General features: G+C 41.9%; 1 protein-coding gene across 5 annotated transcripts in view; it reads left to right on the forward strand.

Annotated features, from left to right (window-relative positions):
* Window positions 1-4,277: 4,277 nt before the first annotated feature.
* LOC127542643 (histone lysine demethylase PHF8-like) overlaps window positions 4,278-15,826 on the forward strand; it is a 68,645-nt gene continuing 57,096 nt past the window's right edge. For all 5 annotated transcript variants that reach the window (XM_051968386.1, XM_051968385.1, XM_051968383.1 and 2 more), the window contains exons 1-3: window positions 4,278-4,612; window positions 5,208-5,293; window positions 7,047-7,180. In XM_051968386.1, coding sequence (XP_051824346.1) covers window positions 4,498-4,612; window positions 5,208-5,293; window positions 7,047-7,180 — 335 coding nt within the window. In that variant the 5' untranslated portion in view covers window positions 4,278-4,497. The remainder of the gene's footprint in view (window positions 4,613-5,207; window positions 5,294-7,046; window positions 7,181-15,826) is intronic.

Below are 15,826 nucleotides of genomic sequence, written 5' to 3' on the forward strand. Positions count from 1 at the left end.
AAGTCATATCCTGAAAGGAAGCATCGACCCCCTTGGGACACACTCTCCGTCCCTCATTCCACCAAAGGAAAACCCTTAAGAAAAGTAAAGTTTTAAAAGTGTGGTTTAATCGGCAGATAGACATCATCAGTTCCTTCTCTGGGGAGGGGTATCATTTTTCATCACAAGTCCTTCAGAGATGTCCTGGATGACTATGTTACTGAAAATAGCCAAGTCATTCATAGTGTATCATCTTACAGTATTGCTGTGATTTTGCACACAGTCCCGTCCATTTTATGTTGCATCAGCGCATGGAAGGCTTTTCTGAAGGCAGCTTTAAACAGAGGAATAGCTAACCTGATTTTGAAAAACATGAAAAATGAAAAAAAAATTTAAAATGATTGCAAGGGAATCAAAGACATTAGAAATTATTTTGCTCTGTCTTATGATTTAAAAAACACGGACACCTTTATGACTTAAAAGAAAGAGATGAATGTTTACCTAAAACTCAATGAAATAGATTAAAAATATTTACATAACCCAATCTTGGCAAAAGAAATTGAGTTAAATTACCACTTTTTAAAGAAACAAAAACTAAAAACAAAACTCTCGGACCAGGTGGGAGTTACAAGTTAAATCTCTCATGCGGGCAAAGAATAACTCATTCCACAGCTACATAAACTATTACAATAAGAAAAAAGGCACCTTTGTCAGTCTCGAAATGCAGTGTGAACATTTTCTGGATACCTGTACCAGGAAGAGAGGAAGAAGAAAATTACATACTACAGAAGAAAATTGCTCTCTTCATGATCATTTGTGCCCAAAACCTTATAGAATTTATAGGTAAGCTGTAATATTCTCTTTAAAATGTAATGTTCTCTGTTGAGTTTCTCTTGGGGTCTCTGGGAGCAGCCTTCGTTTCAGTTCAGTAACCACCCCGTGAGTAGCCAGGGGTTAAAATCCAAACCCTTTCTTGTCTCCTTCAAAGTCTTGTCTCTTTTCCCGGGGCTTTGGCTAGCTTTGTTGAAGGCCTCCTGTAGTCTTGGTTCCCAGAGCCTGAGCTCCCACCTGCTTCTCTGGCCTCTGCATCTCCCCGACTCCAAGGTTTGTGCTTCGGCCTGCAGCCACCACAAAGGTGGGCGATGGAATGAATCAGTCTCCGCTCCGAGAGCTTCTAGTGCGCTTGTCCCTTTCTGGCTAGAGAGCTTCTCCCTTATATGCCCCCACCGAGTCTACACCAATCACCCGGAACCATTGTTTGTTGTAGGATTAATTCAACTATAAATTAAACTAGATTTAACCATCGTCTCTTCAATTCCACTTAGTACCTTCTTTCAAGTTCTGGTCCATAACATCTCCTTATAGGATTAAATCAGAACCATGCTAAATTAGATAATTATTGTCTCGATCAATTCCACTGACTTAGTATCTTGTAAGAATCCTTTCTTTCAAGGTCAGAGTTCTGGCCCATAATAGTAAGCTAAAGCAATACATGAAGATAATAAGTAACTTTAAATATCATAAATAATGGAAATCATGAGATTATCGTAAGAGGTACTAGTAGGAGGAGACTTTGTCAAAATCCATTTTGTATTAAAAACTCTAGGACTCAAAGGAATAAGTAGATGATTTCTTAGTATAATAGTAAGGAGAATGTCTCTAAATTCAAGAGCAAATGCTATGTGTCATAAATGTTAGAGCCCTTTTAAAAAGCTTAGGGCAAAGCAGCAGTGTGTACTATCGCCACACTACTACCATGCTAGAAATTATTTCTTTTTTTTATACCTTTTTATTGACAGAGCCCATGCCTGGATAATTTTTTACAACATTATCCCTTGGAAACAATAAACTGGGAAAACATTTTTACAATCAAAGTTTCTGATAAAGGCCTCATTTCCAAAATATAGAGAGAATTGACTCTAATCTATAAGAAATCAAACCATTCTCCAATTGATAAATGGTCAAAGGATATGAACAGACAATTCTCAGACGAAGAAATTGAAACTATTTATAGACATGTGAAAATATGCTCCAAATCATTATTAATCAGAGAAATGCAAATTAAGACAACTCTGAGATACCACTACACGCCTGTCAGATTGGCTAGAGTGACAGGGAAAGGTAATGTGGAATGTTGGAGGGGATGTGGGAAAACAGGGACACTGATACATTGTGGGTAGAATTGTGAACACACCCAGCCATTCTGGAGAGCAATTTGGATCTATGCTCAGAGTTATCAAACTGTGCATCCCCTTTGATCCAGCAGTGTTTCTACTGGGCTTATACCCCAAAGAGATACTAAAGAAGGGAAAGGGACCTGTATGTGCCAAAATGTTTGTGGCCGCCCTGTTTGTAGTGGCTAGAAACTGGAAGCAGAGTGGATGCCCATCAAGTGGAGAATGGTTGAGTAAATTGTGGTATATGAATGTTACGGAATATTATTGTATGGAATATTGAATGACCGGCAGGATGAATACAGAGAGGACTGGTGAGACTTAGATGAACTGATGTTGAGTGAAACGAGCAGGAGATCATTATATACCTCAACAACGATACTATTTGAGGATGTATTCTGATGGAAGTGAATCTCTTCGATAAAGAGAGCTTTAATTGATCAAAGATGGACAGAAGCAGATACACCCAAAGAAAGAACCCTGGGAAATGAATATAAAACTGTTTGCATTTTTGTTTTTCCTCCCGGGTTATTTTTACCTTCTGAATCCAATTCTCCCTGTGCAACAAGAGAACTGTTCGGTTCTGCACACACAGAGTGTATCTAGGATAAACCGTAAGGACTTACTTGTAAATAGGACTGCTTGCCATCTGGGGGAGGGGGTGGCGGGAGGGAGAGGAAAAATCGGAACAGAAGTGAGTGCAAGGGATAATGTAAAAAATTACCCTGGCATGGGTTCTATCAATAAAAAGTTATTTAAAAAATTACCCCTTGCACTCACTTCTGTTGCGACTTTTCCCTTTCCTCCCTCCCCCCCCTCCCCCAGATGGCAGGCAGTCTTACACATATTAAATATGTCACAGTATATCCTCGATACACTCTGTGTGTGCAGAACCGAACAGTTTTCTTGTTGCACAGGGAGAATTGGATTCAGAAGGTAAAAATAACCTGGGAAGAAAAACAAAAATGCAAACAGTTCACCCTCATTTCCCAGTGTTCTTTCTTTGGGTGTAGCTGCTTCTGTCCATCCTTGATCAATTGAAACTGAGTTAGATCTTCTCTTTGTCGAAGACATCTACATCCATCAGGATACATCCTCATCCAGTATCTTGAGGTATATCATGAAAATTAACTATTTCTTTATGGAATTTGTAGAAATTGCTTTGCTAGCCCATAGCAATAATACTGAAAAGAAAGTCATGGGATTAAACAAAGACAAAAGAAAAAGCAAATTTGTAATTTTTGCAGATACCTTGATGGGATGATTAGAGAATCCTGGAGATTCAACGGAAAATTAGTTGAAATAATGAATAATTGTAACAGTTTGTTTGCAAACTGTTAATCAGCAAACAGCAGTGTTTGCCAAATAGCAAGTTTTTGTTCCAAAAACTCGAATTTTTCATACACTGGATTCCTATGTTCATGTACTGTAATGTAATTTGTAGCTTCCACGGCTTTATTTCTTAACTGCTCCCAGGCTGTTTTGACAATTACTGCTTTTTCGTACAGTTTGAGATCTGGTATGGAATTCCCAGGGTGGCAGGTTGAGAAACGGAGGGACAGGGAAGGACAAAGCATTTGATCTCCTTTTAGGGTTTAAGAAACTAATGTGCCTCGTGACATGCCGAGGGTCCCAGGGCTAATAAGGGTTTCCAATGGGATTTGAACCTAAGTCTTCCTGACTTATATCCAATAATGTCCTCCTTATTACAACATGTAACCTCTTAAAGAGGAAATAATCCTTGTGCTGCACAAAACTGCAGCAAAACTGGAGGTATTTTGAATGGTCCTAATAAGCTAGTCACAAAGAAATCTAGAGCAGCATCACTAATGAATATTGATGTAATGATATCACATAAGCTATTAGAAAAGGAGTTTTAGTAATTTGTTATCAAAGATTTTCCTTGTGACCAGATTGAATGATTATAGTGAATATGAGGTAGACTCCAAAATATTATCATTTATGTATAAAAATAATGGATAAAAGCATTTTAGTGAAACAGGAATAAAAATTTTCTAAAGAAAACGAATTAAATTTTATTGTAGTCAGAAAATGGAATATTCCTTCCCTCAGCTTCCCCTGTGCCTTCAGTAAAATTCGAAGTATATAGTTTTAGAATTTATGTTAAGTGAAGAAATAAAAACAAAATGATAGTTTACTTGGAGAACCCTAGATGTCTCTGTCTCTGTCTCTCTCTCTCTAACTAACTCTCTCTAACGTAACTAAGAACTTTTGCAGAGTAGCACACTAGAAAACAAACTAATAAAAACACACATTTCTGTATGTGTTCTTCTTTCTAAGCACCAAGAGTGATTTTACGAGATCTAGGCGCTCCGAGGCCAAAATGAAGGCAAGAAGCAAGCCCCAGGCTAAGCTAGTGATCCATGAGGAGTCTGACCCTGGCTCTAAAGAACAGCTGATGGTTGAAAAAACCCCTGAGAAGGAGAAGGCCCCGACAAGTAAGAAAATGTTACCAAGTATGGCTTCTTCCCCTCCTTCTCCTGTTTTTTCTGCCTCCCGGGTCTCTCAGGCTCTAGCCATAACCGGATGGGTTCACACAGTACCTTTCGACTAAGGGCTAGTGCCTTTGCCTAAAAGAAGCTAAATTTCCTTTCCTTCAGTGTTTCTGCTCTCCAGGTTAACTTTTCCCCTTCCCTGGGTAGAGGCTGCGTTCCACTTTCAGAGCATTAATAGTAGTCCCTGAGGTAGGGCTGGTTTATTGAAAATTGCTGAGGCTTAAGTGAGAAAATATGAGTGAAACTTTCTGCAAACTTTAAAAGGGAAAAAGAAAAGTCACATGACTCTTGTTAACGTTTGCCCAGCCCTGTGATTTCCTCTGAGGAAATCCCCTCTTCCAAAGCAGATTTGCACCTTTGCAACTTAGAGGTTGAGAGTTGCTGAGAAGTTAGGGTTAGGGTTAGGCCGGAAACCTTAAACCCAGTATCGAGCAGGACATAAGCCCACATCTTCTAATGGCTCTGAAACTGGCTGTATTCTTTTTCCATGCTACTGAACTATTTATTTTTTATCTCGTCATGATCATCGCCCTTTTAGAATTTCACCAGAAGCTGCTTCCAGCCAGTCCTTATTCTGACCCGAAAAGAATCCGGAAACCAGGAGAGGTGGAATTGGAAACTGAGGTAAGGGAAAGGAAAAATACCCACTAGGTGCGAGCTGCTGTGTGAAGCAATTAAAAAATATATTTTTTTCAAATATCGTCTTATTTGAGTCAGGGCTCTCTTACTCCTGACTTCAGGGTCATGTCATTGTTTATTTGCTATGAAACTAGTTAGGGTGAGAGTCAGGCTGTGTGAAGGTGAGGACACTCGGTTACTTTTCTTTACTTGTTAATGAGGAAATCTACATTAAGTGCTTTGCAAACTTTAAATGGATATACAAATGTCAGGTTCTATTTGTTTTTGCCTCAACCTGTGGTTTTTTTTTTGAAAATCATAACCCATCATACCTTGTCAGCCTCCCCGTTTCTAAATCGTGAGTGCCGTCCTTCCGTGGGAGGTCCTGTGGTGAGAAGGAGGTGTGATCCTCATAGCCTAGTTCAAAAGCCCAATCTACCAACAGTTTGAACAGCTCTGGTGCCAGAGGGCTGATATCAGGCTACCTACCTTTGTCAGACGGGTGACGAACTCAGAGTTAACGGGAGAAGGAGACGGGGTTTTAGACATGACTCATGCAAAAATTTGTCTCATTTTATCCTGTTTGTTACAGGGCTTTCCCGCCCCCCCCCTTTTTTTTTCTTTTGAAGGGATGGGGGACTAGGGTGGGCTGAAGGAAGAAAAAAATAAACCTCTTTAATTGAAAAACATTTAATGTGTTTTAAAAAAACCAAATATTTAAATGCTTAGGGGGAAAAGCTGAATCTACATTCAGCATTCATTTTCACAGTTTACCCACAGAAATATCCCTTGGCCAAAGCACTGCCTTTATATTCAGAGGGACTGGCTGTCAATTCTTGTTCTACTCCTGTGTTTATCATGTAGGTGAATTTGGGAAAGAGATTTAGCCATTTCTCTGTAAAATGAGGGTGGGGATGACTTCTTACCGCATCTTCCGGATCCTGTGGTTTGATTCTGTGATCCTAAATGTGGACTCTCTGCAAAGTAGGTCCTGGCCCCAAGAAGGAAAGTGACACAGGACCAACTTTCAGGGATGGGGTGGGGGGGACAGTACAACTTTATGGAGGGCATAGGAGGTGTAGTGGCGGAAGGACAGGTGAGAGAAGTGCAAAAGAAGAGATCTGTCTCAAGAGGGAGAAGAGCTTTTAGATGAAGCTAGAGCAAGATTTTTGATCAGTTTCCTCTGGAAAGAAGGGGCTTCCACAGACAGAGATGGGCAAGGTTAAAAGTAGGCTGGGGAATAGAGAGTGGGGTAGGGAGGGAGGCAAAGCAGCAGGATCAGAAGCAACACACAGTTTTCCAGTTTGGCTGGAATGGAGAGTTGGAAGGGACCTCAGCGGCTCGGTGGTACTTCAACTGTTCCTCTAATTAGTGTTTAAAGGCTTTCGGCACGTCGAAAGGTACACTCAACTTCTGCATAACATGAAGAGTTAGAACATTTTCCCTTACATCAGTTTAGAGTTTGCTTTGTTATCTCTCTCACCTGTTGTTCCTAGGTGAAGCAAAATTGGTCCACTCTTTTCCCAAGACACTTCTTGAGAAACTTAAAGGTAGCAGTTGTATGTACGGTCTCTCAACACACTTTTTCCTCGAACCATCAAGATGAAGTCTTCTCCAGCCTAAGCACCCTCAGTTCCTCCAGTCAGTCTTCGTAAAGTCCTTGAATACTTTCACCATTAGTGCTTTTCTTTGGACGGATTTCAGCTTATGAAGCTCCCCTGAGCAAGCACAGTGAATGCACTCTCTTCCTCTCCCCTAGGAAAATTATGCAGCAGAGAAGAAAGTAGAGGAAGGAGGGGAAGCCGAGGCAGAATCCCCTGGTGGAGCGTGTGGGAGTCTTTACCTCCTAAAAGCCAGCAGGCAGCTTGGAGAACCTGACTGTGTAGGTCACAAGTGAGTACCTCCCTCTGCTTTTCACTTCTCTGAAAGTCAGGAGAAAATGTAAGAGGAGACATTTGAGGGCTGTGGCGTGAGTGAAACCTGTGTTCAGGTCTTGCCTTGTGGCAAATCACTTGTCTTCCTAATGCTGGCACTCAGGTATCTTTCTACAACTATAAATTGCAGAGCAGATACAATTATGAACAATCCGACTTTCTTCACCTGGGATTAGAGCGATGATGAAACTGCAGGTCCGGTCCCTGCCCCTTCCTGCCCGCCCTCCCCCACCCCCCACAAGGCAAACATTTCTGTGCTTGCCCAGCCTAGGATCAGTTGGTAAGCATTTTCTTGGGGTCCAGAGTAGGTTTCACTTTGGCCTTCGGTATTACCTTCCTGGACAGTTCAGAGTTGGCAGGGACCTCAGAGACCACCGTGTGATCTTGTTTGTGTGTAAAATGTAGCAGTCACTAAGACCACCCAGGTAAGGAGGTGAACCCTGATCCTGGCTGGATTTTAAGATTCAACATTGATGTGAACTGAGAAGGGAAAGGTGGCCAGCAGAAATTATTTTGACTGGCTTGCAGAAGTGTAGTCCCTAGATGTATATTTTAAAAGGACTGGAGAAATGCAGTATAGTGGGCAGCAGTAGATGACTTAGCCATCCTATTCTGCCATGCAGTCCTTGCTAAAAGAATCACATTCTCTTGGGGAAAGGGATCCTTTAAAAAATTCTTTGAAAAACCAAGGAATCACCAGGGCTTATTAAGTACTTCCTATAGGGCAATCAACCAAAAAGCAAAATAAAAGGAAAGGGTTCCTATTCTGAAAGCGGTTAGGGTCTGTACCCTGGAGGCGAACCTGTGTGGATTTAAGTATAGTAGGTAGGATCCGGGGTCTGATTACCCTCTTGTAAGTTACCCAGACTCAGGTGACCTTTATAACTAATTTTAGCCTCCTAAACATTACAGTGAACTAGCAGCATATTGCAAAGGTATTTCTCTTTAAGAAAATGTGATTAGTTAGCTGTGATACTCGCCCTAATTCATTAAATCCTAATTCTTTAATGAAGCAGAAAAACCATCCTTTCCAGGAGTAATAAAACTAACTTTTCCATATGCAAATAGATACATATTAAAATCAAACTAATTGGATTGAATTAATTAAAATTGAATTCCATTTAAATGGAATGAAAACATACAATTTACGGAACAAATGGACTCAATCCTAGTTATTTGCAATATTTTGGTTATGGCCAGCATCACCACTGGAGTTTCCTCAAACAACCCTGAAAGTAGTAGTGGAATTGTAGTTCATCCTCGTTCACTTTGGGGGAATCTCAGGCTTGCTATGCTAATGCAGGTTTCTTAAGTGTCTTAGATTTCTGTTCACAATTACTCCTTTTTTGCCTCTTCAGCAATCACAAGAACAAATCAAAGCACTGCCAGACGAGTAGCACAGTAGCCAGTCCCTCAGAGAATCCTATAAAACTTTCTATGTGGTTGCCCCACCTATCGCTATTTTCATCAAGGAAGATGTTTCTCCACATGATCTTCCAGTCTTCACAAAATCCTCATGGATCTTAAAGGATCACAAGTTTAAAAAGTATATCTATGAAATCATACCTTCTCTCGATTCCCCATCCCGACCAGAAGTGGCCTCTTCCCATCGGCAGAACAGGCTGTGCTTTTAAAACAGGGTAGGTAACGTTTGCCTTTCTTGGTGGTGTCCAGTTGCGAAAGCATTCATTCACGGGGGCCATGAAGTGACCAGAAGCCCTCAGCCTTCTGTCCCTCGTTTACTGAGTGGCACTGGACCGTAGCCTGAAAGAAGGGAGAGACATTCTGTGAGGAAGAGCTGAGACGGAAGGATATTCCAAGCATGGACGAGATCGTGCAAAAGCTTAGAAATGGCAGGTGTCAGGCACCGAGAAAGAGCCGGTTTTGCTGTCGGGTGGTGCACCAACCAGCAAAACAAAGATCACTCAGAGCCAGAGTGTAGAGATCTTTGACAGCTATGTAGATTTCTGGAAGGTAATTTGGAGCTTTCCCTTAAAAGTCACTAACTGTCTACACACTCACGGACCCGCCCTCTTGAAAGGGGTACAGCTTCTAAGGGAAATAGAGCAGTGATCCTGAGGTCCCCCGGCCTTTAGAGTGCTATTGCTCTAACCATCTGTCCTAAAGCCTCAGGGTGGTCCTACACACATTGCTGACTGTCCGATGGATCATCTAACCCTAAATGCTGGGCACAGATGACCAGGTGCCTGAGAGACTCAGAGAATGGTCTAGTCACCACTCCTCACTTGTACCTGGGGCCATAAAATTAGTCTCTCGGCGACATGAAGCACTGGATAAATTTGTCTTCTTGCTCCTGGTTCTTTGCGAAATTCTTTAGGAACTTAGCCCGCTCGGCGTCCCAATTACAGCAAACTTTGCCCCTTGACTAGGAGAGGGGTTCAAGCCTGCACATTCTTTTGAGACACCTCCTAACACTGGTCTTCAATCCCAACCTTCAGGGGTGTCCCTTTTGAACGTCAACATCATGACCAGAGATGATTGCAGAAAAGGGATGATGAAAGAACACCCACCGCCATTAGTTTTTTTCTTCCTTCCTTCCTTCCGTCCCTCATTATAGCCTTCATTCCTCCTTCCATCATACCTTCCTTCTTTCTTCTTTGCTCCCTTCATTCCCTCCATTTTTCCTGCCTTTCTTCATACTCTCTTTCCTTCCTTCCTTTCTTCTCTTCCTTTCTTAATTTCTAAATTTTTCTTTTTTTCTTTCTTAATTATTCCTTTCCTCCATCCTTTCTTTCTTTCTTCATTGTTTCATTTTTGCCTCCTTCCTTCCATTTTTTCCTTTCCTTCCTTCTTTCTATCTTTCTCTTTGTCCTCTTTTCGTTCCTTACTTGCTTTCTTCCTTACATCCTTTCTTTTCTTCCTTCCTCCTTTCCTTCCATCCTACTCTTCCTGCTAGGTTTCTTCATTACTCCTTCTCTCCTTCCTTCTTTCTTTCCTTCCTTTGTTTTTTCCTTCATTTTTCTTTCCTTCCTGCTTTCCTACCTTCCTTCTTTTTTCCTTTTTTGCTTGCTTCCTTCCTACCTAAACTTCCTCCATTTTTCCTAACTTTTCTCCCTAACTACCTTCCTTCTTTCTTTCCTTCCTTCTTTCTTTTCTTTCTTCCTGTTTTCCTTCATTGTTCCTTCTTTCCTTCTTCCTTCCTTCCTTCTTTCTTTCCTTCCTTTTTACTTTCTTTCCTTTCTTCCTGCCTACTCTCCTTCATTCTATCTTTCCTCCTTTCCTTTTTCCCTTCTTTTTTTCTGCTTTTCTTCCTTAGTTCTCTTCCTGCTATCTTTCTTCTTTGCCTCCTCTCTCCCTTTCCTTCCTTTTTTCCTTCCTTTTTACTTTCTTTCCTTTCTTCCTTCTTTCCTTCCATCCTTCTTCCTTTCCTGCTATATCCCTCTTTCACTCCCTTGAACCTTCCTTCCTTCTTTCCTTCCTTTTTACTTTCTTTCCTTTCTTCCTTCTTTCCTTCCTTTTTACTTTCTTTCCTTTCTTCCTTTTTTCCTTCCTTTTTTCCTTCCTTCCTTCTTTCCTTCTCTTTCTGCTTCCTTCTTTGCCTTTTCTTTTCTTTCAGTCTTTCCTTTTTTTCTTCCTTCCCTCCATCTTTATGGGCTTTCTTTCCTTCTTCCAGCATATCCTCTGTTCTTCCTTTCTTTTTCCTTCCTTCTTTCCTTCTTCCTTCCTTTCTTCTTTCCTTCATTCTTCCCTTTTTCCTTCCTTCCTTCTTTTCTTCCTTCCTTCCTTCCTTCTTTCCTTCCTTTGTTTTTTCCTTCATTTTTCTTTCCTTCCTTCCAATTTTTTTCTATTCTTCCTTCCTGTTTTCCTTTCTTCCTTTTTTCCTTCCTTCCTCCTTTCCTTCCTTTTATTCTCTTCCTGCTCCCTTTCTTCATTACTCCTTCTCTCCATGCTGCCTTCCTTTTTTCCTTTCTTTCATACCCTCTGTCTTTTCTTCTTTCCAAGGAAGAAAAAAGGAAGGATTGAAGAAAGGGGAAAATCAAAGAAGGGAGCAGAAAGAGAAGGAAGGAAGGATGAAAGGGAAGGAAGGACGAACAGAAGGAAGGAATGAGGATAAGAAAAAGGGAGAGAAGTAGGGCAGAAGGAGAAAGGTTAGGAAAGAAGGAAGGAAGGAAGGATGAAAGGGAAGGAAGGACGAACAGAAGGAAGGAATGGAAGATGGAAGGAAGGAAGGGAAGAAATAAGAAACGAAAAGAAAGGAAGGAAAAATGGATAGAAGGAGGGAGGGAAGTTAAGAATGAAGGGACTAACGAAGGAAGAAGGGAAAAAGTACCAAAAAAGGAAAGAAGTAAGAACAGAAGGAAGAAGGGAAGGAAGGACAGAGGGTATGAATGAAGGAAAAAAGGATGGAAGGAAGGAAGGCATGAAGGAAGCAATAAAAAAAGGAAGGAAGGATGGAGGGAAGGTGTGACGACCGCGCTAGCACCCAGGACACCCCAGAATCAGCCGGAGTCAGGATAAGCAAAAGTCCTTAGTCTCTATTTTCGGTCTTAGATGCAGGATTGAACAGGATGGAAGCAGAAGCTCCGCGACCACCTTCCCCCTCGTCTACGGCCAAGAGGACTCTGGCTCGCCTTACTCCACCCCCTAGTCCCTCCTACAATTCTCTGTATACACCAATCACTGAGCCAGCACGGATAGTGGGAAGGGCCATTGGCCAAGCATATGCCCATAGGGCACTGTCCAATCGGTACTTAGCCGTAAGGGCTTGGCTGCCAGTTTCAGCCCATTACAAGAGATGTTTGCAGAAAAGTGATGGTAAAGCAGAATACCCACCTTCTCAAAGGGAGATGATGCACTCAGCCTAAAGGAAAGACTCTTCCATTTTTGGAAATAGGCAGCAAGGAAGTCTGATTTCATTTTACGTATGTGGTATGACCATTTTCTTTCTCTTCTCTTTAGTTTGGGTGAGGGCCTCAGGAAATAGGGAACATAAAAGAGAGCTAATTGAAGGGAAAAGCTCAACTAAGGAGTTCCTCTTTGTTTTTACAGGCAATAGAGATCCCTGTTGCATGGGGGCGATCAGGTCTGCACATAAGGGAAAGTACTTTGGGGGCTGCAGGGAGAAAGAGCCAGCTGAGACCAATTAGGAAAGTCTTAGTTGTTGTTGCAAAGTACGCAAAGTCTTCTTAGGAACTGAACTAAAGTGGCGCCTTAGGTTCTGCCCTGGCCTAAAATTATCTCTGAGTTGCTGCCATCATTTACCTTCTTCCGGAAATGCCCTTGCCAAAGAGGCAGTTGCTTTACTCCTTCCTCAGTGATTTCCATTTCAGGCTCCACAAAAGCTGCTTGTGCCTCTTCAAGGTTCCTTCTCTTCTGGCTGAGCGCTGTGCCTCTGGCTTTTCTGGAAAAAATGAGGCCATTCAATGTGACATCCCTCTTTTCGTCCAATTTCTTCATCTCAGAACTCTGGTATCACCACCAGAAGGCCGACCATTGTACAGAGTTCACCCTTAGTCATTCCCACTGTCTACAATTTTGATCCATTTTTCTGCTAGCTGGCCCTGTCTCTGCTGCCTTCAAATATGCCCAAGGCCATCTCAAAAACAAAACCAATAAAAGCAAACCAAGGCCTCCCTGGGTTCCAGCTGTCATGTGCTGTCTGTTCTGTTCCCATCCAGAGTGCTTGAGAAAGTGGCCTTCCCTTGCTGCTTACACTGTCTTTCCGCCTCATTCCTGAATCCTTTGTCTTTGGAGTTTTGACCTTATTCTTCAGTTGAAAACGTTCTATCCAAAGTCACGAATGATACCTTACAGCCATTAAATTAAACTTAAAATGAGCCTACATTCTCACAGGGAGGACAGCAAGTGCATGGAAAACATGCATAAATACAGCATAAAGATCAAATTACTCAGTACTGATGAATCTAAAGTGGCACAAAGCGAATCACCAGTAGGGATCAGAAAGATGGGGGCAGCCGGATGATGCAGTAGACAGAGCCCCAGCCCCGGAGTTCAAATATGGTCTCAGACACTTAACACTTACTAGTTGTGTAACCCTGGATAAGTCACGTAATGTCAACTTCAAAAAAAAAAAGAGAAAAGAAAAGAAAAGAAAAGAAAAGGAAGAAATTTTCTTTCATGCACAAGATGAGTCCTAATTTACTGCTGAAGGAAAAGAGAAGCTTAATGGGGTACAAGCTGAGAGAGTTGTTATTCTGTGCAATGACTTGGAGAAGGCTATAGGATTTCATGAGTGAGTGTCAGGAAAAAAGGCCATTTGGCTGGATTGCAAAGTATGCCCAATAATACTGGAAAGTTATTTGGGGGACAGACTGTGTAGGGTTTTCAAGATTGAGAGTATCGCGGTGACCCTTTCAGACATGGAAGGCAAGAAGAGAGGATATAAGCATGTAAGTAGCAGTGGTCTTATAAGCACTTTGCAAATATCTCTTTTGATGCTCACAACAAGCCTGAAAAGTTGGTGCTGTTTTCACTCCTATTTTACAGTTGCGGAAACTGAGGCAAACAGAAGTAAGTGCCTGAGGTCAGATTGGATTTAGTTTTTTGAGGCCAGCTCCAGTATCCTATCCTCTGTGTGTCATCGCTAAATCATCTCAAGGGAAAGGTTAGGCGTCAGAGGAGAATTTTAGACGAGTTAGAGATGATAGCTCTGTGAAGATTCATGAAGAGAAATAGCAAAGAGGATGCACATTTCTCAGCATTTCTCAAAGACAACTTTATGTAAATTGCTCATGAGGGACCCATGTAGAAAGTTGGACGCATTAACCAGATCCCTAGGTGACCACAGTGTACTGGGATTACACTCAATTGAAAGGACATAACAAATGAGAGACTAAATAGCTAAATGCAAAAGAGTTGGTCTGTTGAAACAGAACATGTTCTAGTAACAGTAGAAAATGTCATCAAAGAAACTTCAACCATGAGAAAACTTACCAAAACTTTAGGACGCAGCCAAGACTCCTGAGGGGAAAGCGTATCTCTCTGTAAGAACTTTCCCCAACAAAAGAGAGAAAGAACAGGTTGGTGAACTGGGCACACGGTGGAATAAGTGTCAGACGTGCCAGCTCGGGGCAGCTAGATGGCACAGTGGGTAGAGCACCGGACCAGAAATCAGGAGGACCTGAACTCAAAGCCGGCTTCAGTTACTTAATACTTCTTGGCTGCGTGGGGCAAGTCACTTAACCCCAGTTGCCTCAGAAAGACAAATCACCCCCCCCAACTAACTCTATGTCAGAATAGCTCTCGCCAGCATGACCCCAATTATCGAGCTGGTTGTTTTTTGCGGGGGTGGGGAAATCTTGAAATATAGAGAAGTCAAATGACAATAAGAAGAGGAGAGCCAAATTGCCGGTACCAAAAAATGAATAAAAATAAATTTGTACATACAATATTCATAATATGTATGTGATACTCACACATATATGTGTGTGCACACAATCAGTACAGTTAGGCACAAGGTGCATAGAGAAATGTTTCCATCCACAATTTCTTAAAATATAATAGCGTCCATCCATTCCTCAACTGATGGGCCTCTTTCATTCCCGAATTCCATTCTTTGCAAAAAATGGCCATAAATGTTTTGTGTTCATCTGGGTCCTCTTTCTTCTATCTTTGATGTCTAGATTTGGTAGCAAGTATTACTAGATCAAAGGGTCTGCAGAGTTTAATCAAATGGGCTTCGGAGTTGTTTTATACAATGCCTGGACTTAAGAATTAACAATGGGCCTATTTTCCCACGGCCCTTCCAGTGTGTATTTTTCTTCTTTTGGTCCCCTTGGCCAATCTTCTGCTTCCCTTATAATTAATTGTACTTTCTCTGGTTTTGTTTGCACAGAGACCTTTAAGTTTTATGTGAACCTTTCTGGCTTGCACAAAGTTGTGTTGACTCTGTGTTGTGCTGACTTTTGAAGACAAGAAGGAAAACCAAATTGGCCATTCTCAAAAGTGAAAAGGGGGAATCCACAGCAAATAGGGAAACTGGATAATTGTTTCAAACTCTGTCATATACACATGCATTTACACACACACACACGCACACACACACGCCAATCAAACTGAGGCGGTAAATGATATCTACAAAATGTAAAAAATTAGAAGACAGAATGAGAAAAAGGAGATTGGAATAACCATGTTTGTTACAATTTAAGAATAAATTGTAACAAACATTTGAAAAACCAAGTAATTGCCTTTTTGCGTAAACTGTCCAATGATGTATTAAAATGGGTGTCTAGCTAGAGATGGTGTAAAAGGTTGTGAGATTTGCCCCTGGCATTGGTTATTCTTCTCTGTCTTTCACAGTAAAGCTCCTGCGTCCCCCAATACACTGGAGGCAGTCCAGGGGATGCTGTGCCTGGCCAACCTGCCGCCTGTGTCATCCTCGTCCCCAGCTTCCCGTGTTCAGGCCTGGTGGACGTCCGGGGAGTACAGCGGCAGGAGTGGCTCCCCTAGGGAAAAGGGTAGTGGCCCCCTGGCCAGCCAAGGGACTGGGAAGAAGAAGGCTGTCAAGCAGCTGGCCAGCGACAGCACCGAGAGTCAAGGAGGAGAGGTCAAAACACATAAGCTGGAGAACGTGGAAAACAGCGTCAACAAGAGCCTGGAAGACAGCTCCAAGGATAAGGAATAT

The sequence above is a fragment of the Antechinus flavipes genome, chromosome X, assembly GCF_016432865.1.
Source record: "Antechinus flavipes isolate AdamAnt ecotype Samford, QLD, Australia chromosome X, AdamAnt_v2, whole genome shotgun sequence".
NCBI classification, from domain to species: domain Eukaryota; kingdom Metazoa; phylum Chordata; class Mammalia; order Dasyuromorphia; family Dasyuridae; genus Antechinus; species Antechinus flavipes.